The 26,740-nt window shown below is 45.5% G+C and overlaps 2 protein-coding genes across 3 annotated transcripts; one reads left to right on the forward strand and one right to left on the reverse strand.

The window, feature by feature from the left end:
- Positions 1-325: 325 nt before the first annotated feature.
- On the reverse strand, positions 326-10,255 carry LOC309347430 (kelch-like protein 38). Of its 2 annotated transcripts, none has more exons than XM_081871991.1 (5): positions 10,149-10,255; positions 8,921-9,047; positions 6,769-6,847; positions 4,966-5,193; positions 326-1,929 (listed from the first exon to the last, which is right to left on the reverse strand). In XM_081871991.1, the coding sequence occupies exons 2-5, from the start codon at positions 8,994-8,996 to the stop codon at positions 444-446; spliced, it is 1,869 nt and encodes a 622-aa protein (XP_081728117.1). In that variant the 5' UTR covers positions 8,997-9,047; positions 10,149-10,255; the 3' UTR covers positions 326-443. The 2 variants fall into 2 exon arrangements, with proteins under 2 accessions (XP_081728117.1, XP_081728118.1); XM_081871992.1 differs by having other exon boundaries at positions 8,921-9,050; positions 10,149-10,201.
- A 3,656-nt stretch (positions 10,256-13,911) lies between these two features.
- Positions 13,912-26,202, forward strand: LOC309346893 (uncharacterized protein). The gene is made up of 11 exons (XM_081871225.1): positions 13,912-14,072; positions 14,825-14,858; positions 15,146-15,323; positions 15,567-15,667; positions 17,704-17,875; positions 18,203-18,309; positions 19,388-19,565; positions 21,892-21,992; positions 22,668-22,839; positions 24,496-24,602; positions 26,102-26,202. Exons 1-11 carry the CDS (start codon positions 14,052-14,054, stop codon positions 26,104-26,106), a joined length of 1,176 nt encoding a protein of 391 aa, XP_081727351.1. The 5' UTR covers positions 13,912-14,051; the 3' UTR covers positions 26,107-26,202.
- Positions 26,203-26,740: the final 538 nt, after the last annotated feature.

Here is a 26,740-nt window from a genome sequence, read left to right on the forward strand (position 1 = left end):
AAAGGTCATGGATTTCAGCTCTGGGTAGCAAAGCACAGACAGGTTTGCAAATCTATGAGCACATGTCTGCGTGTGACAAATTCCAGAGTGGCATCCCGGTTGGCTGCAATAGAGTGCAACTGATTGCTTTGAAGTCATTTCAGTGCCGGGAGGCAGGAGCAATTGCCACCCCACCCAGCCCACAACCCAGCCCACCATCCTATCCTGTATTTTGCCCGAACACAGGTGGCAACCCTACCCCTGGGTTTAAGGTTCCCCAGCCCTCTCCTACACCACTTAGATGGAAAATCATACAAATTACAAATAAAAAACTGAACACAAGTGGGTAGGTAATGACTAGTCCTTCTGTTCTATACCTCTCGAGAGTTAAGTGCCTTCAGGTTTCTCAGGCAGATCATTGCTGTAGAAACCACTTTGCAAGCTGTCTGTGAGCCTCACATCCACTAAGGGTTCACCACCTCTATGGCTGTCAGTGCAACCGACGTCTTTCGGAAAAGCTCTAGGATGGGCTTTTTGGGGACCTTCATGGTGGTGCAGCCAAAGCCGCTGAGTCCCCAGCTGGTGAATGGCAGCCTCTCCTGGCACTGGACCCACTTTGTGGCTCCGAGTTCCCAGTAGTAAACAGTGTTATAATATTCCTCTTCGTTCTCTCCTTCCAGGTTGTTATACATGTAGGTGTTCTCCCCACCCAGCACGTAAATGCGGTGCTTCCAGCGCACCACACCGGCCCCCGCCAGCTCTATGGGCAGCCTGGGGATAGTGACTCTCCTGTCCAACTGGCCGTCTTCCCCCAGAAAGAAACACTTCCGGGTGCAGCGCAGGTTCCCTGTTTCCGACCAGCGCTCGTTGTGCCTCGTCCGGCTCCGGAAGTAGCCCCCGATCACATAGATCCCGTTGTTCATGGCCACAGCGCCAGACCAGTAGCACTCGTTGTCCAGGTACACTTGACTCCACGTGTCAAAGCTCACTTCGTAGATCAGGACCTTCCGGGAAGCGTACCATGAGCCGACGGTGTCTGTGACGCCGCCGACCAGGTAGAGCTTGTTCCTGAGCGCCGCCGAGGCAAAGTGGCTGAGAGCAAAGGGCATCCTTTTAATCGGGGCCCAGAACTTTCTCTCCAAGTCGAAGCACTCCGCTGTGTCAAGGTAGTCCTCGTACTTGCACCAGCCACCCATGGCGAACAGCTGCTGGTTGCAGGCGAGGAAGCCATGGGAGGCCCTGGCCACAGACATGGAAGGGAGCTGAGTCCAGCGACCCCTCAAGGGGCTGTACTCGTGCATCGTGTCTGAATAAGAGTCATCCGTGTGGACCCCTCCGGTGACGTACAGCTTGTCCCCGACGGCCACACAGCGGGCGCAATACAGGCATTTCAACAGGGGCATCTTTTCCCACGTTTCAGCCTGGGGGTCGAAGCAGCCGACCTGGAAGTCCTTGGTCTTCAGTTCTGGGCCTTCCATGTTGAAGAGGTCCACGCAGATGATGCAGGTGGAGTACATCCCTCTTCGCAGGCCTCCGCTGTGCTGCAGCCTCTCCTGGCGGTTGAAGCGCTTCCACCGCAGGCGGACGTCCCTGTAGCACATCAGCTCAGACTGGACCACCCTCAGCTCCTCCTGGGTCAAGAGCGGGAGGCGCACATGCGTCAGGAGCTGCCCCAGGAATGGCAGGCGGCTGGCGCTCTGGGCCATCACCCAGCGCCACACGGCCCGGTAGACAGTGAGTTCAGAAGAGACCACGAGACTGTCCAAGGAGAGGATGCTAATGAGGGTACTGGGGTTCAAGTTGGGGAAGGTCTTGTCCTCGATGGAGAGGCGCTTGAAGTGCAGGTTGACCAGGATCTTGGCTTCTTGGAGGAGATCAGGGTCGCTGTGTGCGAAGCCCAGTTGGTAGAGTGAAAGGCAGTTCTCTGGGGAGATGTGTTCCAAGAGGTATCTGGGGCGGACAGATGGGAAGGTATAAAAAGGTAAAGGATCCCTGGACGGTTAAATCCAGTCAAAAGTGACTATGGGGTTCATCTCGCTTTCAGGCCGAGGGAGCCGGCATTTATCCACAGACAGCCTTCTGGGTCATGTGGCCAGCATGACTAAACCGCTTCTGGCACAACGGGACACCATGACAGAAACCAGAGCATACGGAAACGCTGTTTACCTTCCCACCACAGTGGTACCTATTTATCAACTTGCACTGGTATGCTTTCGAAATGGTAGGTTGACAGGAGCTGGGACAGAGCAATGAGAGCTCACTCCGTCATGAGGATTCGAACCACCAACCTTCTGATCGGCAAGCCCAAGAGGCTCAGTGGTTTAGACCACAGCTAACAAAGCACACACCGCTGCAGAAGATGAGCTAGACAAGATGTGTATGGCCACATCTGCACAATATTATTTAAAGCAGCATCGGGAGAATTTAAATAGTAAAAAGAACCTAGGAAGTGCAGTTTGTTAAGGGTGCTGAGAGTTGTTAGGAGACCCAACTGATGGAATATGCTGAATTAACAAGTCTAACTAGTAAAATTAGAGATCAAGATGAGGCTGTTTCTCAGCAGGATTGGAAAATGTAGATTACTTTTAAAAAATCATTGTAAACATGTTGAAACACAAGCAGGTTTAGAGTATGAACAGCAGTAAAATACATATCTGAGAATACTGTGGAGGTAATGTATAGAATAATTATAATATGCAGCAACATCAGAAAAATTGGGGAAACCATGGAGGGCTGGAAGAGAATTCAAATACTAATTGAATGTTAATTTTTAAAAGTTGTACAATTTATTTTGGTTTGGTTTTTTTGAAAAATCTATAAATAAAATTTATTTTAAAACTGAGAGAATTGTTAAGAGAGCATTATTCCCCTCCCAGAGCGATAATTCCTAGAGTTTCCTGGGAAGAGGAGTTGACTATTAAACCACTCTGTGCTTGTAATCAGAATATAATTGCAAAATCCAAGTGTGCAGGCTGAATAATATGAATGCAACTCTTTGGCACACTACATCTCATCTGGAATTGTGCATGAGCCCTGCAGATGGCACTCCTGACTCACGGGGGAGAAATTACTTTGGTTCACGCTTTAAAGTCAATCTACCTAATCTACACTTCTTGAATCTAAAGGCAATGTGAAAACATAGCCATTTTTCAACAATTGTGTGAAGCAGTTCTGCAGTCAAAAAGGGAGCATCTACATTATTGCTTGCAAAAGAAAAGGAAAAAAATGCATACAGAATTGTGTACCAAAATGCATATACCTAGGAGAAAGGCACTAAAAAAGGTCTGCTGATTTCCCCGCAAGGTTATAAAAAGAAATTTTGATACAGAAATGGGGCAAACTGATGGTTGGAAAACTGAGAAACTGAGAAAAATGGACATATTTATCTATCAGCATGTGATGGAAATGCACTTGATTGGAGAAGGGAATGTCTTTGCACCCCAATATTCCACTTCCCCAGAAACTGCAATAGCTTGAACATACAGGCAACAACTGATTTATGAGAGTCCAATTGATGCATGACCATGCAAGTGTGTATCACGGCAACTGGGAAGCAGCCAGAAAAGAGGGTGGAACAGGAGGCAGAAGGGGGTGGGGCAGGGGCATAACAGGGAGGAGTGGGCTTATGCATGCTCCACCATCATGTGCAATAACCGGGAATGCAACTACCACACAAATCAGGGGTTGCCTGTAGTTACAGAGGCAGAAAGGCCTTATTTCAGAGGGGTCCTCCTTTCAAACCAATTAGAGGCAGAGAAGATGGAGATACACTTTCTGTGCAATCTGCTCCTGTTTACTGTTCTGATTGGCTTGTACTACTGACCAACCCGTGCCGTTAACTTGGCTGGTTCATAAAGATGTCATGTCACTGGCTTAGGTAAAGGTAAAAGGGACCCCTGACCATTAGGTCCAGTCATGGACAACTCTGGTGTTGCAGCGCTCATCTCGCTTTACTGGCCAAGGGAGCCGGTGTACAGCTTCTGGGTCATGTGGCCAGCATGACTAAGCCGCTTCTGGCGAACCAGAGCAGCACACAAAAACACTGTTTACCTTCCTGCTGCAGTGGTACTTATTTATCTACTTCCACTGGCATTCTTTTGAACTGCTAGGTTGGTAGGAGCAGGGACCAAGCAACAGGAGCTCACCCCATCACGGAGATTCGAACCGCCAACCTTCTGATCGGCAAGCCCTAGGCTCTGTGGTTTAACCCACAGTGCCACCCGCATCCTGCCACCCGCCACTGGCTTAGCTGACATGTAATGGACAACATGGCAATAATTGTACGGCAAATGTGTTGTGCCTTGTCTGATTAATTGGGTGACTGTGAGGTGGCATAAAAGCTGAAAAGCCCCTGTGTTTGTTACAGTTCCCATCCCTTTATGGAACCGTCCTTTACTGCAGTACAACCAGTGAAGATGGGTATCGTCTTGCTTGAACATTGGTTGCCTTTTTACTTAATAAATTCCCTACGTGAGAACAAACGGAGAGAGTTGCATAGACAAGCGATACAAAACAAGATGGGCATTTCCCACTAAGGGGATCATTGCCCAGGGCTGGAGGATTTGTTTTGCAAGTGAAAGATCCCAGATTCAATCCCCAGCATCTTCAGGTAGGGCTGGGAGAGACTTCTGCCTGAAACCCAGGAGAGCAATCACTGCCACTCACTGTTCACAGTACAAAGCTAGTCGGCCACTGATTTGACTCACTGTAAAGCAGCTTCCTGATTAAGCCAGCACTTTGTTCACAAATGGGAGGACCAGAATTTTGCTTCATATTTAGGGACGGACCATAGCTTAGACCATCAAGTCCAAGGTTTGATCCCAGTGTCTCCAGATAAGGTCAGAAGAAACCTCGCTCTGTAAATGCTCGAGAACTGCTGCCAGCCAGTGGAGACAATACTGAGATAGATGGAACAATGGTCTAACTTGGTATAAGGCAGTAAAGAGGATACCAATGTTCAAAGATGTGGCATTATTTAGGGATTACCTGGAGCAACTCTCGAGCAGAGGAAGGATTTGAAGCCTGCTGGCTGCTACAAACAGGTCTTGGGCCATCTCCGGCACGAGCGCAATCTCCTCCGTGTAGTAATAGTTCACCACAGCTTGGACAATGGAGGGCTCCATGTCTTGCAGCAGAACTTCTCCATCCTTTGACTCCCGGAAGGAGTTGGAGAACATGGCTCGGAAGTAGGGGTTGATGGCAGCAAGGAGCATCCTAAACAACAGGGAGGGAGGGATGTGTCAACATTAGGAGGCCAGGGTATCAATTCAGCATCCCTTAGCTACCTTGAACCATGTGGAATCTCTGTCAGCCGACTTGGGCTACCTCACTGCTCAACCCTACCTCCAAACCATTTATGAGCGAGTTTAAAAGCATTGACTCACAGTGTAGACAACCCTGATCTAGATAAACCAAAGGTCTGACTTTGTATAAGGCAGTTTCTAATGTTCCTGTGTCTACCAGCTTCCATATTTTGTTTCTAATTATTGCAGCCTCTTGTAGCCTGGAAAAAAAAAAGAATGATGACCCCACTTCTGACCATTGTTTGATTCTATAGGAGTTCCCCTAAACTGGGGATGGGGAGGCCTAAGAACCTCCAGATGTTGGTGGACTACAGGTCCCATAATTTCTTTTGTTTGATATTTCATAAAACGTATATGCCCACTTGGTTGTAGGAAAAACCTCATAGTGATTATGGCTGATGGGAACTGGAGTCCAGCACCCTAACCACCCCATACCTCATGAGTACATGGATGCTGTTTCAACCATGGTAGAGAAGGACCCAATGCGAGTACGGTAGATCTAGGAAGTACTCTGGCACAAGAATTTCCAGGATTATGCTGGAAAGAGCTATATAGCAAAGAATGTCAACAGGGCATTCCGTGTGAGTTGCCCTAAACCAGGGATGCCAAGTCCCAAGGACCTTCCGATGTTGCTATCATGCCTGACCATGAGGCATGCTGGCTAGACTGAATTGATTTGGAGTCCAACAAGATCTGGACTCCTATCATGCCTGACCATGAGGCATGCTGGCTAGACTGAATTGATTTGGAGTCCAACAAGATCTGGAGGGCACCAGATTGGGGAAAGCTTAGAATCCAGAAATGGTGAACTAGTGGACCACCAGATCTCATTGGACTGCAAGCCCCATTCTTTTATTTCTTACCCACTGCCTTCCACCACAAGCTCCCTGGGCAGGTTACTACAATAATGCTATCAGTAGCAACTAACCCCGATGGATATATTCTTTCTCCACTGTCAGAGGAAGTATGCCTTTAAATATCATCACAAGTGAGGAGAATACTCTTGCATTCAGGTTGTGCCTGCAGGCTTCCCATTGGGACATCTGACTGGTCAGTGTGAGAACAGGACTCTAGATGAGATGGGCCAGCACATTCTTCTTATCTTCTTATGCAAACAAACTACCTGTTTGTTCATTGACCTAGCAAGCATCCATTCTTAAACCAAATCTGTTCTTTCCCTAATGAGGCCTCCCGCCACCAGTACCCTTCCACCATTCGGCTTCCATTCGTATACTGAGGTAAAGTTCACAAACCAGGACACCACTTCTGGTTTTGTAGAGTTCATAAACCAAATAGTTCGTAAACAGGACTGGTCGTAAACCGAGGTACCACTGTAATTACAAGGAAGAGGAGCAGGTGGTGATGAGATCAAGTCACATGCAGAGGGAACCACATGGAGAGTGTCTTGCCCAGGGGCCCTTCTAAACCCAGAGCAGGGCCTTTGCCTGCATGGCAAATAGCAACCCCAAAATGTATAAATAAATACCTGTGACAGGGGAACCGTTCGCCTTTGGCCACGATGGTTGTGTCGCAGAGGAGCTGTTCCTGGAGAAGATGATTCAGCCCTATAGGAAGAGAGGGAATGTATATGATGAGACAGAGCAGACAGCCATCAAAAGTGAAGCCTTATTAGTGGTGCCATCAGTGGGGGCTGCCCAATTGGCCTTGACCTGTGACAGGGCCTTTTTAGTGGCAGCTCCCCATTTGTGGAATGTCCTCCTCAATGTGGTGCATCTCTCTCCTTCATTACTGACTGTCAGCGGGAAATTGAAAGGATTCTTTTTCACCCACTTATCTGATGGCTGAAATAAACCATTCCTGGCAACCCTGAAAGCACTGGTGGAGAGATATGATTTTAACTGTTTTTAAAATAATAATAATAATAATTGATTTTTTAAAAATATGTTAGTATGATTACTATTATTGATTTATTATTATCAACCAGTTTTGCTTCCACTGGGAAGCCATCTCTGGTTTGTTGGCATGTCAGGGAACCAGGGCAGCTATGCAGCTTTCCGATCCTTCAGATCTGAGATGTTTCTTGGTTCTCCCAGGCATACACAACATTGCAGCTTCAATATCATATGGGTCAGGGCAGTGGAAGTTGTTGTAGAGGCAGAGAGAAGGCCGGGATTCACCACTGGAGAGCAGGGATGGCAGAATCCGACAAATTTAGTTTCTCTCCGCTTCTCGATTTTCCCACTCTTAAGTTCAACACTGAGCAAGCTTGCCATTTTGTTGTAAGCCTGCATTGGAATTGATCAGCATTTTCTCCTAATATACACACTTTAGGTCTATTTTTGCTGCATATCTTGTGTAATATGCAAATTTTTGCAAATAATTTCTCCCAAACAGAATGCATTTTTTGGTATGTTATTAACAGTGCTTCCTTCCTGGGGGAAAGCAAAGGTACGCATATCCCTAAACATTTTGTGAATCTTCGTACTTTTGTCCATTTACTGTATTTATTTTTCCCAATTTGAACTATAAAATGGTGGTTTTCTTGAGTCAAAATGAGAGTACCCCAAAACATTTTTTAGGGGAAAAAAGCACTGGTTATTAATACTTATGCATGATTTGCTATACACACTTTGCTGTAGTATACACATATTAAATGCTCCCCCCCCCCCCTGCTGCTGGCAGAAAAATCACAACATTTGGAGAAGTGCAAACATGAAAGGACAGCTGCTCCTTGCTTTGCATACTGTTTCAGGAAGCTGAAAGTAGTGTGGTTGCTTCACATTAACACATGCACCAAGCTGAATTTCTTCTTATCTCTGCATTAAGTAATGTGGTCCAAGAATGGAATGGATGTTCCCATTCCATTAAAAAGTTTCCACAATGTGTTTAATTGGAGAAAAATCATTATTGACATTTATGAAGGACTGGAAACTTCTTGTGGACTTTTTTGCATGAAAGAGGAAATGAACTCGTAATATCTGCATTTGAAGATTGAAAAAAATACCAGTTTATAGAAGATAGAATGGTCAGGTGTTAATGTAGCTGCAGGACATAAAACTGAAGGTCTTTTTGTTTTTCTTTATTCTCTCTCTTTTCCCTTCCAACGCTCTTTCTTTCTACCTTTATTTCTCCCTCCCCCACACTTTTTAAAATATTCTTCCCACCTCTGTTCTTTTTTAGATGAAATATTTCAGTGTTTTATAAGAGGATACTATGCAATGGATATGATATTTTTGTATATCTTCGGACAAGTATCAATAAACATATTTCAAGAAAAGAAAAGGAAGAAAAATAAAAGTACCCATTGCTATGGGCTGCATTCCTTAAAACACAACTACAGTGGTAACTTGGGTTACATACGCTTCAGGTTACAGACTCCACTAACCCAGAAATAGTACCTCAGGTTAAGAACTTTGCTTCAGGATGAGAACAGAAATCATGCCGCCGCAGTGTGGCGGCAGCGGAAGGCCCCATTAGCTAAAGTGGTACCACAGGTTAAGAACAGTTTCAGGTTAGGAACAGACCTCCAGAACAAATTAAAGTTCTTAACCCGAGGTACCACTGTACTAGGAAATATGCCCCACTGAACACAACAAGGCTTGCTTCTGAGTGAACATGAAATAGATGGTAAAAAAATCTTGCCCAGCCATGGTGGGTTCCGATATCGGGGGACCTACCCTCACGTATGTACTGATTCAAAGGCTTGTGTTCCTCTCCAACGATATCATCATCTCTGTCCCAAGGTGAATTCATTGTTGCACTCCTACTTGCTCCCAGATAGCAAAGCTGTATTGCAAGTCATTCCTGCTGGCGGGGGGTAGGGGGTGGGACACAGAATAAAGATGAGAAGAGGTCATTGGCAAGAAATCTGAATCGGAGACTCCCAGTCAAGTGTAAGATGTAGGCAAAGACACAAGTTTATCAGAAGAAGGCCACTGATGACTACTGGTCATGGTGTCTACTCTCTGCTTCTATGGTTGAATGCAGTAATGCTTCTGAATGTCAGTTGCTGGAAATGATAGGAACAGGGAGCGCTGTTGTGCTCAGGTTTCCCATGGCGATTTGGTTCACCTCGGTTAAGAACAGGATGTCATTGGCCTGATCCAGCGAGCTCTTCTAAAGTTCCTCAGAATATTTGAAGATCCCTGCAAAGACTCATCTAGCATTTTGTTTCACACATTGATCAGCCCCAATCTGTTTACATGAGTCCCCTATTTTAATTCGTGTGTGTTGTGTTAGTTTCGTTACATATTTTAGTTATGGGTTGCATGCACCCCGGTCCCCAAGGAGCAAAAGGCTCCAAGGGTGCCGGAGGTTTGTTTTCAGGTTTTGGTTTCCTTGGAAAGTTCATGAAGACTGGATTCTTTAGGGCATGGATAGGCAAACTAAGGCCCAGGGGCTGGATCTGGCCCGATCGCCTTCTAAATCCGGCCCGCGGATGGTCCAGGAATCAGCATGTTTTTACTTGAGTAGAATGTGTCCTTTTATTTAAAATGCACATCTGGGTTATTTGTGGGGCATAGGAATTCGTTCATTTTCTTTTTAAAAAATATAGTCCAGCCCCCCACAAGGTCTGAGGGACAGTGCACCAGCCCCCTGTTGAAAATGTTTGCTGACCCCTGCTTTAGGGCATGTATGGTTTTATTTACACATATATACAGCCTGAGCTTAGGATGGAGGGACTCACAGCATTAACACTTCAAACAGATCTTGGGCTCCCTGTTAAGTTTCTAGAGAGGGTCCTGAAGGCCATGGCTTCAGATTCAGCACGTGAAGCCTTTGAGTCTTTCCAGATTGAGACACAACTACTAGCTCCATGGCCCTCCCCACAGGGCCTGCAACTTGCCTCCCATCCCAGTTATTCCTATCAACCCGCAAGGCTAATCCTCATCTCCATAACCCCACCTCTGTCCGGAAGTCCGGTGTGCAACCTGATCTTCCTTCCCCCAAGCTTTGCCCCTCCCAGCCTGAACAACACCCAGCCTCCAATTGGTCCAACTGGCAGAGGTGTCATAGTCTGTTTTGCTTATTGTGCTCTGATTTGTTATTCTCCAATTGTGTGCCTTGTGTGGATGAGGAGGGGGCACATCTGGAGCCTCATTAAGGATTAGGAGAGGTGAGGTCTGGCTTCAGGAAAGGAGGGGTGGGGTTTTAATGGACCATAGAACAAGAACAAACAGCTTCAGAAGGAATTCTTTAAGCAATGGAGAGCATCATTGCAGACCCTCCAAGTGTCCAATTTTTCCAGAGACAGTCCCAGATTTACAGAAGCTGTCCCAGTTTGTTATTTGATCTCAGGATGTCCTGCTTTTCCTTAGGATGTCTCTATTTTCATCAGAGAAATGTTGGTGGGTATAGTAGAACGTCCCTACTTTCATTGGAAGTTAGAGAGTTATGTGACCCCCTCCCCTCCTGAGCCAAGGAGATAAGTAACCTTTAGAAGACATCAGAAGGCAGCCCTGTAAGTTTTTTAATGTTTGATATTTTATTATGTTTTTATGTTTGTTGGGAGCTGCCTGGAGTGGCTGGGATATAAAGATAATAATAATAATAATAATAATAATAATAATAAAGAGTAGGACATCGCTATTTTCATTGAAGAAATGTTGGATGGGATGTCATTGGTTGGGCCCTGCCTCATGAGCTGTTACATTTTCATTGGGAAACCTGTGACTCTCTGGATGTTGTTTGTCTCCAGTACTCATCAATCCCAGTACGATTGGTGGTGAGGGATCATGCAAGCTGTAGTCTAGCAACATCCAAAGGGTCACAAGTACCATAAGGCTACTAGCCACTATGCCTCCATTCTGCCTTCATTGTCTGAAAAACAGTTGTTAGGAATCACAAGTGATGGGAGTTTCTGTTGTGCCCAAGTCCTATTGGGGGGCTTCTTGAAACAGATATCTTGTTGGCCACTGTGAGAACAGGATACTGGACCAGTTGAACCACTGGTTCAGGAGGGCTCTCCTTAGGTTCTCGTGATTCATGGTGCTATTTTGATGCTATTTAGTGCTTAGGTTCATCCCTACTGTAGTGTCAAGGTTACGCAGGAGGGTTTCACAACAACATAGAGTGTATCTTCTTTCACTGCTTCCAATCCATTTCCTCATTCTCAGGCTCAAAATAGAAACAGGGGTTTCTATAAGAAACTAAGGGAAGCAGAGGGAAACCGAGAGATACATCCTTGTAGAGAAAAGGTGATTCAGATCTGCAAGGGGAGGCAAAGGGGGAATCCAGCCTTGGACAACCAAGAAAGCAAACAGTCCAGCGGTAAAATCCTGTTGGGGCCAGAATAAAGTAGGATTGTCAGCAGAGCAGCAAAATAAACATGCACCCTGGCCTGCCAAGACTTATGGCCCTGGGTGCAAATACACAATCACAAAAGGGCTTAATGCTCAATAGATTATTATTTTTTGGAATGATCACATACAGTGGAGGCTGCTCCTTCAGGGCAAATGGGGCTGTGCCCCATCCTCCTCAGTCAGCACTCAGCAGCCTCCAGCTGTCTGCCCTCTTGCTTATAATAAAAAATAGAAACCATACACGCTTTGGTTAAAACACAGTGATCCGTCTTGGAACCCTTGCCCTGTATCTCTGTATCTTTGCTTTTGAAAATGTTTTTGTAGACCTGCCAAGGAAATTTTTTTAAAAAAAACATTTTCATGTATGCAACAACAGCGGCAAGAGTCTTAATAGCACAAGGATGGAAGAATGAGGAAATCCTGACTAAAGAACTGTGGCAAGAGAAATTGATGGACTATGCGGAATTGGCGAAATTGACACATAAACTACGTGACAAGGATAACTGTGACTTTAAAGAAGAATGGGAAGCTTTTATGAAGTATTTAAAGAAACAACAAAATGAACTGGACTCCTTGGCAGGTTTTGAATAAACTCTCACAAATTCTTTATTGGCAACATACAGTGTCAGGGAACTGACATCGGAGCAAGACAAGGTGGGGAGAGCACGGGCACACCTCTGCCAACTCCTTCCCTGCGCAGAAGATTTCCGTGCAGGGAGAGTAGGAGGAGACTTGGCGTCAAACAGCTTCTTTGCTGGAAGAGGCTCAAGAAACGCCCACTGACGGATTCTGCGAGCGACTGAACGGCCACGGAGTGAAGGGCTGTCAGCCAAGACAAGGTTAACCAGGCAATCTAGCCAGCAGTGACGGTAACTTACACACAAGCAACCCCTTATAACCATTACATACAGATAGATAAATTGAGGATCTTTACAATTTTATAACATGCAGAGAATAACATGTGCTGAGAAACCAGAGAGAGGAGCTGAGGGAATTCTGGGGGTGGGAGGGTGGGTTTTTCTTTTTTAGGGGGGAGGGGAAAATGGAGGGGGGAAATGTGGAGGATGTATTTTTGTTAAATTGTTATTTTGAAATCCCTAATAAAAAATATTTTAGAAAAGAAAATATTTTTGTGGGTCGTTGGACCGAAATAAAGAATATTGTTGTTGCATATTCAGTCCGGAGAGTTGCCATGGCTGTCAGTACTTCCTTGGGAGCTGTTGCTCCTTATAGAACACATCAGGTAGGAGGAGGAGGAGGACAAAATTAGAATTCATAGAACTTGTTGGTGGTTTTTAAGCAGAAGTTGGGTGGCCATCTGTCTTGGATGCTTCAGCTGAGATTCCTGCATTGCACAGGATTGGAATAGATAACCCTTGGGATTCCTTCCAACTCTACGATTCTGTCATTCTGCCCGTCATCGGCTCTGGCCAGTGATGGTATAGTATAAATAATAGGTTGGTGGGGCTAATCCTGTGACGAGGAATTTAAGGTGCTGCGGATCTCCACTGGTGCTAAGCCCCCAACCCTGGCTCAGCCAACAATATGCCGATGTATATAACTTGCTCAGCTGGCTGAGCCAAAGCCAGTGTCAATTTCCAAAAAGAAATTTATAGAGGTGGGGGATTTAGCTTTGATCTTAAGCCCATTCAGCTCAGTCATGCCACCTGGCAACACGGTGTAGAGCTGAATGACAGTGGAATGGACTCCTGTAAAAGGTGATGGATTCTCCTTCATTAGAAGTTTCTATACAGAGGTTAGATGGCCATCTGTCAGGGATTTTTTTTAGCTGTGACTCCTGCAATGCCATGCTGGTTGGACCAAATCTGGTTGGACCAGATGAGCCTTGGAGTCCCTTCCAACTCCACAATCCTATGATTCTATGGAAGTGTCTGGAAATGTCAGTAGCATGAGAGCTCACCAAGACTGATTGGTTCCTCAGGCTCCTTACTAAATGGCTGTACACACCCACCTGGCTCTGCAGATCTGGGGGGACAAAACCAAAGAGCACAGTCCTAATGGGAGAGATGGAAAGCAGGGGCCCTTTCCATCAGCACTGCCGAAAGAACAGCTCCATTGAGCTCCCCCTGAAATATTTCCATGCCAGCAAGTCTAATTTGCCTGGGTAGATTTTCCTGTTTCTTTCTCTATATCCGTTCTTCATTTTTGCTGCATCTTTTAGAACATAAGCCTACAGAGTGGGCTGTCTCATAGGAGCCAACTTCTAGGGGCTACGAGGGCTGAGCCCCTGCATAGTTGATGGGCATTCCCATTCAAATGGTGCGTGTACACTGCATCATGTGAGCGATTATGCAGGGCGGAGATCACCTGGCATTGGGAATCAGCTCTGTAACTGCCAGCAGTATTGGTTACCCAACTCAAAGGGAGGAATCCTAGCAATGCAGTTAGAGGCGTGGTCCTGAGGTCTATAAAAGCTTGTGCATTTCTAGCTGAAGCACTGAAAGCTTGGGCGGACGACAGATAGGGACGTTGCCAGCCAAGAAGTATGGGGAAGTTTCCGAGACTGGTGAGCATTGCTTGCTTGGTAATAGGGAGTAAAACAATCCTCTCTATCTGGTACTTTAACACAAAATCCAGAGTCTGTACCCTTTGCAACTGGTATGGATGGGGAGGTGTAATCAAAGACTCATTACCATTTCTGCAACAAGGTCCCTCCAAGTCTCTCTCTCCAGCCATCCAATCAGCATGAAAAGGAAACTTTTTAGCCACCGAAGTCTTCTCGTACTTGGTGCTGATGGGTGCTTGGCGATGAGTGAAAGGAGGTGAGTCAGCTGCTGAGGACTGGCTCCGCGGGTTACTCTGGAGAAGGTGCACAGGAGGAACACCAAGGAGGAATTATTTTGTATGCTCCCATACTAGGCATTTAGAAACACTAGAAACACAATTTTCACAGGAAAGATGGGCAAGCTACATATGCTACATACAACAGACTTTAAGGAAAACATGATTTAAGTCTCTTTGAAAGAAGATCTCGGAGCTTCCCAAATCACATGCCCATGTATGTGCACAGAAGATAGTAGAACTAGCTGAAAGGCAAGACATGGAGAGCCACACTGTTCTTTGTAATGCATCTCTAATTATTATTACTGTATGATTGTCAGATTATAATCTTAGGAGGAGACATGGCTTTGACTATAATGAAGGGACCCTGCGCTTCTGAATTTGCTGCCACCCTACTTTGTGAGTATGTCAGAATGGTGGCTGGTTGAGTCAACCCCTCTTCTCATTAAATGCATCCTCTCTCTTTCATTCCCTCAGCTTCTCCTGACTGTCCTGGTTCTCCCAGCACGTGGTAAGTGAGTGAATGTTGTCTGTCTTAGAACTTCTCCTGACAACCAGCTTCTAGATCGGTGGTCTCTCATCTGGGAACTGACCAGACCTCAACCAGTTTGGCTTCGCCAAAGTGGTGGCTTTGTGTGCCTTCACACCATACCCTAAGACCACACCTGCATTGTCAGGCACATTTAGTGAATTCAAAGACCTTTTCATTGCTACTTATTTCCACTCAAAAAACTTCCCGTTCTCCAAACGTATACCAGAGTAAAGGACCATGAATAGTTTCTCTCCGTCTGATCTCAGCTTCAACTTGCACGACTCGTTGGTTCGACCGGGATGACCCTTCAGGAGTGGGTGACTTTGAAACTCTTGCTGACCTGAGGAGGGAATATCCCATGGACATTTGCCCTAAACCCACTGGAATTGAAGCTCAGACTGTGGAGGGAACCCCAGCGTCCAGCACTGGACAGATCTTTCATCCGTGAGTGGTGCCAGAAATGAAGAATCATCCTTGGGAGGGGAGGGGAGGGGAAATTTAACTATTTTTCTCCTTGCCATGGACCCAAGAAAAATAGATTCTTTGAAGCTGCTCTTTGTATTTCAAAGGAAGGTTCTGATGGATCCCAGTTTAGTGTAGATTATCTCTCTACAACTTCTTCTCTCTTTCCTGGTCACAGTTTGGTGAGTCAGATTGCTTCTCTCATTCTCTTTCTCTCCCCACTAGGTTTAACCCTAAAGAAGGATTTGCTTGTGTAAATAAGGGGCAGAAGTATTCCTGCTTGGATTACAAAGTCCGCTTCACCTGCCCCTCAAACTTCTGCTCAGGTGAGTCAACCAGGACATCTTGTGGTGAGATGGGGGAATGCTCTTCAGCCACTTAAGCTATGTCTGTATAACACCAAACCAATTGCTCAAAAGTGAACTGTCTTTCACTTTTATAGTACTGCATATAAGAGGGGTTACTGACATGGAACTCTCAGTGTGCTCAAAAAAGGTCTCAATAAATATGCCTCCAAGAATCCACAGTGTGCAAGAGAGCTGCTTCCTCTGCCTGCTCACTTTGGCTGCATTTACACAAGAGTTTATTCCGTATCCCTGACATTTCTGCCATTATTAATTTTCGCATTTTACTTGAACTTTCACAAGGCATAAAAACCAGAAACATAGTAGAATATAGCACAGGTTTAGTGCTCATCCCCCCCCCCCCAAAAAGGGCTTCTTCTGGAAGCAAATAATACAGAAATGAGCACTAAAGTGGCTTTTACATCTTATGAAACCTCAAATGCAAGGTGGAAATTAACAGTTAGGGAAACAGTCTGGAAAACAGAACAAACGTCCATGTAATAGCAGCCTAAGTCCTGCTCAAAACAGACCCCTTTGAAATGAATGGGCCTGAGTTAGTCATCATGACTATTACCTTTAGTGGGTCTACTCTGAGTAGGACTGACATTGGCTACAACACTCAAAACAGGACACCTGCCATCCCACTTCTTCTGAGCTGCAAAGTGCTTCTCTTGGGGAGCAATCCATTTCACATCTGGAAGCTGACCCGGGGCTGTCAGTTGACTCTTGCTTTGACATTGGAGACAAGATAGCATCCTCCGGTTTGTGGTGAGGGAGAATGGCATCATCCTTGATCAGCAGGTGCAAGATAGGCAGGGCAGGACTTAACACCTCTATTTTTCAGCAGAGGGCAATGGTTGGATTTTGCTGCTGTTGCTTCTGCCTGGAGCAAGAGTGGCCTCGCTCCACCCAAAGGAGCCCCAGTCCTCTGTGTTTGTATGTGGAGTCACATTTTCCTCCTGATAAAATATTGCAACCTGGGTGTATGGGGGCAGGGGTAGGAAATATACCAGCCCTGCTATTTTAGGGAACTATTGCCTGTGGTTGTGGAAGAACAAGCGTGCCAGTGTTGCACAACCAAACATTTGCTCCCGCAGTTCCTTTTTCCTTTTCCTCGTGCCCTTGTAATGTAGCAAGAAAGGAGCAAACGTGACAGTCTGTGTGTAACAGGCCTCACAATGCCTCTGTGGTAACAGAGGACAACCCCCTTTATTCCCCTGCTGAATCCCCCAGTCAAGCAGGACTGGAACCAATAGGGAACGTAAGCAGCTGATTAGTACTGAGTCAGACCCTTGGTCCATCTAACTCAATATTGTTTGCACCAGCTGCCAGCAGCTCTCCAGGGTTTCAGACAGACCTGGAGATGCTGAGAATTGAACCAGTGACCTTTCGCATGCAGGGCAGGTGCCCTGCCACTCAGCTACGCTTGCACAGCTCCTGTAAGGCTGATATCAGAAGATGGCATTGTTGGGCCCTTGCTGAAGCCCACCACACTGCAAGGGCCTCCGTCTCCCTGCTGATTCCCCTCTGTGCTGCCACTTCCCGTCCACCTGCCCTGCTTGAACCAGCAAGGAGTGATAAGGATGGATCTAGCAGCACAGGTTGGACCTTGGCTAGGATGAGCAAAAGCCACGGGGGCTTGGAAGGGCCCCTCACAGGCTCAACGGGTAAGTGAATGACCTGGGACACTGCTGAGCAAGTGGGTCCACTCAAAGAGCAGGGTGGCACTGAGAATGGTGTTTCTGCTTGCCTTTGGAAGAGCTGGGCATAGGCAAAGGGCTGCAGCATCTGCACTGCTTGCAAAAGGCCCCAGATTCAGGCCCACACATTTCCAGGTACGGTTGGGAAAGACTTGGAGAGCAGCTGCCAGTCAGTGCACACACTACTGGGCTTTATGGAGTGATGGTCTAACTCAGTATCAGGCAGCTTCCTGTGTTCCTATGTTCCATATTTCTTGTCCTCCCATACCTGCAACAAACACTCATTTAAGTCTTGCCTTGCCTTTTCCCCTTCTTTAGGATGCACAACTCGCTGGTTTGATCGGGATAATCCATCTGGAAAGGGAGACTATGAACTCCTTTCCAATCTGCGGAGCGAATATCCTGGTGGGATTTGTGACGAGCCCCTTGCCATCAACGTACAGACTGTGGACGGGAGACCTGCAGTGAAGACAGGGCAAAAGTTCTCAGTGTGAGAAGACACTTTTGTTGACGGCTGTGATTTTTTTAAAGATGCCAGATCAGACCATGCACTTGTGCTCTTGCTCAGAGATGTATTTTTTCTAAAATCCTTGTGATTCATAATTTCTTCTCTTTCTAAAGGTGGGCATGGATTCCAGAGCTGAGCAGGGATCATATAGCCCCCGGAGCCTTGATTAAATTCTAACACTTATTGGTTCCAGGACTTGAGAAGTGTCTAGCACCCACAAGCTCGTAACAATACTCAACTAAGATGGGCACAATCATATCTGTAACTGTCATTCCATACAGCACAACTTTTTATCCCTCTCTTATGCAGGTATGACACTACTAGAGGCTTTGCCTGTGTCAACACTGAGCAAGTACCTGGTCAGTCCTGCCTAGATTACGTGGTCCAATTCACTTGCCCAGAATCCTTCTGTTCCGGTGAGTGCTGCTATCATAGCTGTCAACTTTGCCCTTCTCTTGCGAGGAATCCTATGCGGAATAAGGGAATTTCCCTTTAAAAAGGGAAAACGTTGGCAGCTATGGCTGCTATGCATTGATGGGATGTTCTCAGTGGGGATGGGGGTTCTTACCTAGAGGTGGAGGAGCTATTTTGTGGTTCGCCTCAGGTGCCAATCTATCATAAAGACACCATAGTCTCACAAAGCCAGCCCCACTAAGGCCCATTCTTCTCCCCATGGGAAAAGGCCCACCCATTTCCTTCTATGGCAACAGAACAACTTCTTTGGATATGCTAAATCATGGTACAGTGGTACCTCTGATTACGAACTTAATTTGTTCCGGAGGTCCGTTCTTAACCTAAAACTGTTCTTAACCTGAGGTACCACTTTAGCTAATGGGGCCTCCCACTGCTGCTGCGCTGCCAGCATGTGATTTCCATTATCATCCTGAGGTAAAGTTCTTAACCTGAGGTACTACTTCCAGGTTAGTGGAGTCTGTAACCTGAAGTGTTTGTAACCTGAGGTGTTTGTAACCCGAGGTACCACTGTACTTAACTAGCCAGCCAGAGCCATTTCCTTGACAAAGGAACTGGCATGGCAGGCTTCCTCTTATACATTCTTCCCTGGCAGGTTTGGAAGGGACCCAGGGTTTCATCCAGTCTGACCCCCGGCTCACCAAACACAAAACGGTATAATGCACAATAAACACCCAGCTCATAGCTGTACATCTTGAATGAAGTGGAAAGATGGTAGAGTGGAGTGCAGGCCATTCCAGAGCATCTCAGAAAGAAGGGGGTGGTGACACAATATCAGCTTGCAATGCACCTACATAACTGGTTTCTCATCCAAGAACTAAACAGACCTGGTCCTATTTGGCTTCACCATTTTGTGCCTTCACACCAAACCCTGGAACCACACTTACATCGTCACATTACACATTATGTGAATTCAAAGACCTTTTTATTGTTGTTCCTTATTTCCACTCAAAAAACTCCCTTTTCTCCAAAAGTGTATCCGGAGTAAAGCATCATGAATAGTTTCTCTCCGTTTCACCTCAGCTTCAACTTGCACGACTCGTTGGTTCGACCGGGATGACCCTTCAGGACTGGGTGACTTTGAAACTCTTGCTGACCTGAGGAAGGAATATCCCACGGACATTTGCCCTGAACCCATTGGAATTGAAGCTCAGACCGTGGAAGGAACCACAGTGTCCAGCACTGGGCAAATCTTTCATCCGTGAGTGGTGCCAGGACAGCATTAGGGAATTAATTATTACTGAGCAGCATTCCAATGTTTCCATTATGTGTCAGTTAGGCTGACTAAGAATGTGGGAGGAATCTGTTGGAAGCAGATTATCCAGTGGATTTTTTTCCATCTGCCCATAGACTCTTGCTTTGAATGCTGTGTGCTAGGGGTCACCAAGCTTTTTGGACCTGGTGGCACATTTGAGAGAGTGTTGAAGATACCATGGGTGGGTGGCATAACACAACATGGCTGTCATGGGGAGCATGCCATAGAGAGATACAGTCATTGTGGATTTGTCACCCTCGCTCATGGGCAACGTCACACTTACCATGAAAAGTCATCTATGTCTTGCTGGTCCTGTTTTCCAAAATCAGGACCCTTTGCCAAAATGGGAAGAACCATCTGGACTTGCACCCATCTCCTGTACCAGTGGTTCTCAACCTGTGGGTCCCCAAATGTTGTTGGACTACAACTCCCATCATCCCCGAGCTCTGGCCTTGCTAGCTAGGGGTGATGGGAGTTGTAGTTCAACAACATCTGGGGACCCACAGGTTGAGAAAGGCTGCCCTATACTTTCATCTTAAAGTTTTACCTTGCTCCCTTCCCAACCCCAGTGTGGTTTATCTGAGGTGTTGGAAATCTGTAAGGATTAAACTGCGGTTCTCGGGATACTTTGGGGGTAGGTGTGCAGCCATAGATTAGCTTGAGCATTATGTTTCAACACAAGAACACTTTCTGAATAGAACACACATTTATGAAATAACGTGTTGCATTCAGAAAGGACTTGTTTTTGCACAGCCGGTTCTTCCTGCCTCAGTGCAGGACCTGACATTTGTCCCTATTGAAATTTAATTTGTTAGCTTGGGCCCAGTTCTCCAATCTGTTAAGGTCATCTTGAATCCCACTTCTGTCTTCTGTGGCACTAGCTACCCCTCCCAGTTTGGTATCATCTGAAGATAGGATGAGCATCCTCTCAGTTCCTTCATCCAAGTCATTCATAATGGCATTGAACAACAATGGGGCCAGGACAGAACCCTGTGGCACCCCACTTGTCACTTTTTTCCAGGATGATGAAGAACCATTGGAGAGCACTCTTTGGGTTTGGTCAGTCAACCAGCTACAAATCCACTTCACAGTTACCTCTCCAGCCCACATCTTGCCACAGCTTCTCTGCAAGAATATCATGGGGGACTTTGTGAAAAGCTTTAATGAAATCAAGAGTAGATATGGTTAGAATTGCAACCATATATGGCTTTGTGCAGGCATGTCCAAAGTCCATTTTGGGGGCCTAATCCAGCCCACTGGTCGGTCTAATCCAGCCTGTGGCAGTTTATTTCCTGGGGTAAAATCCTAAAGCTCAACAACTTCAATCCTAAAAAAAGGTTAACAACTTCGGTCGGCCCTCAAAGCCCTTCACTTCATCAAATCTGGCCCCCTTTGAAAAAAGTTTGGACACCACTGGCTTTGTGATAAGTCACTTGATTGACTTTGTCATCAAGGTGCCAAAGGACGCCTTACTGTACAAGTTTAACAGAGCTACCCTTCCAAAATTCATTAACTTTGAAAACAAGCATGTAAAGAAAGCAACCGATTTGCAAATATTTGTTGATGGCTAAGTATACATACATTTTCACATCAGCAGACTACAAAACAGAAGGCACTTTATCAAAGTAAAGCAAGTGCAGTGGAATGGAAAACACCAGGAGAATGTATGACTGAATATCAGAATGGGTTAAGACACCCAGCAGATCCCTAGCCGTTAGTCATACAGATATCGATGACTCCTACCCAAATTAGCACGTGCAATATTCCATAGCATGTGTGATTCAGTGAAAGCGTTGCTGCAAAACATAGTTGTGAAGCAATAACAACGGGTATGATTTCAAATTGCTCTGATTGTTTTATGTGAAAGAATACATACATGTGGCAATCAGTTCTATTGTTGCATCTCTTCTTCCCTAGTAACACAGGGAGAGTAAAGAAGCGCCATCTGAATGAATGAAAGAACTCCTGGCTTGATCCCGTCAAGGCCGAAGAAGACATGGATGTTATTAGTGTGCTTGTTAACATTATATAGCTTGTTATGTAAATAGGGAGGCAAGATCAGCCTTGGGAGGGGAGGGGAAGTTTAACTCTTTCTCTCCTTGCCACGGACCCAATAAAAATAGATTCTTCGAAGCTGCTCTTTGTATTTCAAAGGAAGGTTCTGTTGGATCCCAGTTTAGTGCAGATTATCTCTCTACAACTTCTTCTCTCTTTCCTGGTCACAGTTTGGTGAGTCAGATTGCTTCTCTCATTCTCTTTCTCTCCCCACTAGGTTTAACCCTAAAGAAGGATTTGCTTGTGTAAATAAGGGGCAGAAGTATTCCTGCTTGGATTACAAAGTCCGCTTCACCTGTCCCTCAAACTTCTGCTCAGGTGAGTCAACCAGGACATCTTGTGGTGAGAAGGGGGAATGATCTCCAACCACATCATAATAAGCCATGCCTGTATAACACCAAAACAATAGCTCATAAATTTAAAGCAGGAGTCTTTAGTTTATATATGAGGTGTTGCTGACATGGAACCCACAGTGTGCTGCTCCTTTGTTAAACATACCCCCTTAAACATGCCCACATCTCATTGGATGGCAGTGGTTGTATTAAAAAAAGAAGAAGGCTGTGTTCACACAATAATTTATTCCATTTTCCGTAATTGTTTATTTGCATGTCGTATCTGAGCATTCACATGACATAATTTAGTGCCCATATGTCTTGGGCCATCCATCTGCTTCACATTTTACTAAGGGCAAAAGAGCAGGTGTTCCTCTTCCCTGCAACCCACTTCTGCACTAGTGGCAAGATAGTATCCTGCACTGCATGGAGGGTAGTGGTAGCAGCAGGCTAGATTAGGGGCTGGAGGACAGGCACTGTGGCTGCTACATCTATCCTTCAACAGATAACAATGCCTGGGGGGTGCACTATTGGGCTTCACGGAGCGATGGTCTGACTCAGTATCAGGCAGCTTCCTGTGTTCCTGTGTTCCAACTTTCTTGTCCTCCCATACCTGCAACCAACACTCATTTGAGTCTTGCCTTGCCTTTTCACACTTTAGGATGCATGACCCAGTGGTTTGATCGGGACAATCCATCAGGAAGGGGAGACTATGAACTCCTTTCCAATTTGTGGAGCGAATACCCTGGCAAGATTTGTGCTGAGCCCCTTGCAATCAACGTACAGACTCTGGATGGGATTCCTGCCCTGAAGACAGGGCAAAAGTTCTCAGTGTGAGAAGGCACTTTTGTGATGGTTGTGAACTTTTTTTACAGGTGCCAGATAGGGTTTCATGTATTGCACTCTAGCTTAGAAATGGGGAACCTCTATCTAGACCAGGCATCCCTAAGCTTGGCCCTCCAGATGTTTTGGGACTACAACTCCCATCATCCCTAGCTAACAGGACCAGTGGTCAGGGATGATGGGAGTTGTAGTCCCAAAACATCTGGAGGGCTGAGTTTGGGGGTGCCTGATCTAGACTGTCAAATGTGACTCTCCAGGCCTCTCAATCTGGCCCTTGAAACTCTCTCCAGCCACAACCCTCACCATCCCTGCTTCACACCCTCTTTGAGTGCTTTTGTCCAGTTTTCCTGGCTCCCTGAGCTGCAGTGATGCCTCTTATTTAACTGGGTGGAAAGAGATGTCCCTTGCAACAAGTGTCCATTCGGCATTGCATTTACACTCGCCTTCTCCTTTTTCTTTTGATGGTTTGTAACTGTTTCCTTTTTACATTGTGTTTTACATATCATGTTGGGGCATACGTGGAAGGTGATTAGTGAATAGCAACAGCAACAATTAAAGAAATGTGTTTGTATGGAGGAGACTCTGGCTTCTGCACCGTTGGCAAGAGTCTTGTCTATTGTGCTACTCATTGTGCTTCTCGCTCCACCAGCCACTGGCTTGTGGCTCACACCCTCCTTGCATATTTCTGCTGGCTGGGATGTATCATTGCACTCTAATAATGCCTCTTGCTTGTCTGGGTGGAGATGCAGCAGGTAAAAAAACAAAGGGAAAATTGACTTCAGTTGCTTTGTTCAGTTGTTCTTCTGGCCCCCACCTGCCAATAACAAATGACTCCTGGAATTTTGCTCATAAGGGAATGTGTTTGTTTTTATCTGCTTTACTGATTAAACTGTGGTTTGTTTGTGTGTGTGTGTGTGTGTGTGTGTGTGTTTTAAATGTTGCAATGTGTGGTTTCTTCACTTTCCAAAGTGCAGAGATGAGTGTGGCTCCTATTACACAGCCAAAATGTAACTAATTTAAACAGGGGTGGCTCAGTTGGTTAGACTGTGGTGTTCATAATGCCAAGGTTGCAGGTTCGACCCCCGTATGGGACAGCTGCATATTCCTGCCTTGCAGAGGGTTGGACTAGATGATCCTCAGGGTCCCTTCTGACTCTACAGTTCTATGATTACTAAATTAAACTAGGGCCAGGGCCTTTTCAGTACTGGCCCCGACTTGGTGGAATGCTCTGTCACAAGAGACTAGGGCCCTGCGGGATTTGACAGCTTTCCGCAGGGCCTGCAAGACGGAGCTGTTCCACCTGGCCTTTGGTTTGGACTCAGTCTGACCCTTATGTTTCCCTTCCCTTATGGTTTTGATTTATGAGCTACTATTAAAATGAGGCTGCATTTTAAATTCTATTTTAACCCATATTTTAACCTGTATTTTAATTAACTGTCCCCCCCCCTTCCTATTACATTTTATTGTAATTTTATCAGTATTAGCTGCCCTGAGCCCAGTTCTGGCCAGGGAGGGCAGGGTATATATTATTATTATTATTATTATTATTATTATTATTATTATTATTAAATTAAGATGTGTAAAACAACACCTGTAACATGCAATTTCATACAGAGTGCTCCCCCCCCCCATCTGCTGTTATTCAGGTATGACCCTACTCAAGGCTTTGCCTGCGTCAATGATGAGCAAGAGCCTGGTCGGTCCTGCCATGATTACAGGGTCCAGTTCACATGCCCAGGATCCTTCTGTTCTGGTGAGTTCCACTATGAGTTGATAGGATAGTGGGCAGTGGGGATGGCAAACCTCCTTAATGATTGTTTTGCCAAATAATAATAATAATTTATTATTTATATCCTGCCCATCTGGCTGGGTTTCCCCAGCCACTCTGGGCGGCTTCCAACAAAGCATTAAAATACAGTGGTCTGTTAAACATTAAAAGCTTCCCTAAACAGGGTTGCCTTCAGATGTCTTCTAAAAGTCTGGTAGTTGTTCTTCTCTTTGACATCTGGTGGGAGGGCGTTCCACAGGGCGGGCGCCACTACCGAGAAGGCCCTCTGCCTGGTTCCCTGTAACTTGGCTTCTCGCAGTGAGGGAACCGCCAGAAGGCCCTTGGAGCTGGACCTCCGTGTCCAGGCAGAATGATGGGTGTGGAGACGCTCCTTCAGGTATACTGGACCAAGGCCGTTTAGGGCTTTAAAGGTCAGCACCAGCACATTGAATTGTGCTTGGAAACGTACTGGGAGCCAATATAGATCTTTCAAGACTGGTGTTATGTGGTCTCGGCGGCCACTCCCAGTCACCAGTAGGAGATGGTTATTTTAAAATTAGATTCAGAAGCAATACAGATGCAAGTGGGTGAGAAGGTTACAGATTTTATTCCAAACAGCAAGCAAAATGTACATTACCAGGCAGCACTTCGATCTGCTACTGAGAAGCCCTGAAGAAGTGGCAAAGTGACCCCCGGGTAGCTTTTGATGCACAGCACTGTGGCCAACAGCCTGTGGTTAACTTCTGATTGGCATGCCCCCAAACTAGGTATTTTATAGATACTGTGTCCTGTTAGGGCTAATACAGGCTCAACTACCATCTAAAAGACAAAAAGCCAAGCCATACATCAAAGGCTTTTACCCACCAGTGCCAACAGTCCACACATCAAAGACCTTTTTACAAAGGATAGAGAAAGTAATAAAACATAACCAGAGACAGGAAGAGTTGACCATGTCAGTTCACTTATCTCCTCGAAAGTACAATAATCTTCCACATTATCCGTACAATGATATATCTATAAGTAAGTGATTAGTTTCAGCTTCTTGTGCGGGTGGGCTTTCTTTGTTGTAAATATTTGATTTTTCTGAACATACAAATAACAAACATCAACATAAAACAGAACCACACGACATCTGCTGTAGCAGAGTTCATTGTGAACATCTTGGAATAGTTTATACATTATAGTGGGGGGTTTCATCTTGCTATTTTATCATTGTGAATAAATAAATTAATAAAATTCTGCCAATTTTTGAGCGTTTTACTTGCCATAGGAATAGGCAACAGCCAGAAAAGGTAAGTTAAAATGTGGTACGCTATTCATTTCCATGGAAGTGGTTTGTTTTTTTCCAAGCCAGTATGGATTTATTTCGCTCCATATTTGCAAAGCTAACCCTGGTTTCTCTTCAGATCGTATAAATCTTTCGCCTTTTTATTTTGTTTATTTTTGTGATCTAAATTAAAGCACAGCATTTCTGATTTCTTTAGGCTAATCTGAAGGCCAGACCTTCTGCATCATTCTTGCCATGAGAGGCATCACCTGCTTTTCTTAATTGTTAATTCAATAAAATCAGTGTGTCGCCAGCAAACATTCCTATGCAGCATTGTGTGTGATTAATTTGGACTCCTGCTGTTTTAGGGTCATTTCTAATTACTTCAGCCAGTGGTTGCAAACAAAAAGTACATCCCCACCCCCCACCCCGGGCATGAAAAAAAATATGTGATCCTCAGGCTAGAAAAATTTCCCTCCTCTAGTCTGGGCTACTCCACCCTCAATTCTCTCTGCCCTACAACATTTTACAGCCTCTTTAACTTCAGTGCTTCTTGTTCCTTTCCTCAACTCTCCCTCACAATACATTATAAACAGGCCATTCAGCAAATGCCAGCAAGTTCCACCTGAATCTCCTTCTCCTTCTTCTTTGTTAAAAGATCTCCAAAAGGTGTGTTATAGGCGTTCTAATTCATGCTTGCACAAGGTTGCATTTAACTTTCCAAAATGCAGAACTGGAGAAAGTCAATTTGCACTTCCCAACTGAGTCTTCGCTGAGTCAACTATTTCCTTCTGTGATGGGGAAGTGATCTGCAAAGCTTCACATTCTTGGGAGTCATGTGCAATTGTTACCGCTG

Source organism: Podarcis erhardii (assembly GCF_964252035.2).
Source record: "Podarcis erhardii genome assembly, chromosome: 7".
NCBI lineage: Eukaryota > Metazoa > Chordata > Lepidosauria > Squamata > Lacertidae > Podarcis > Podarcis erhardii.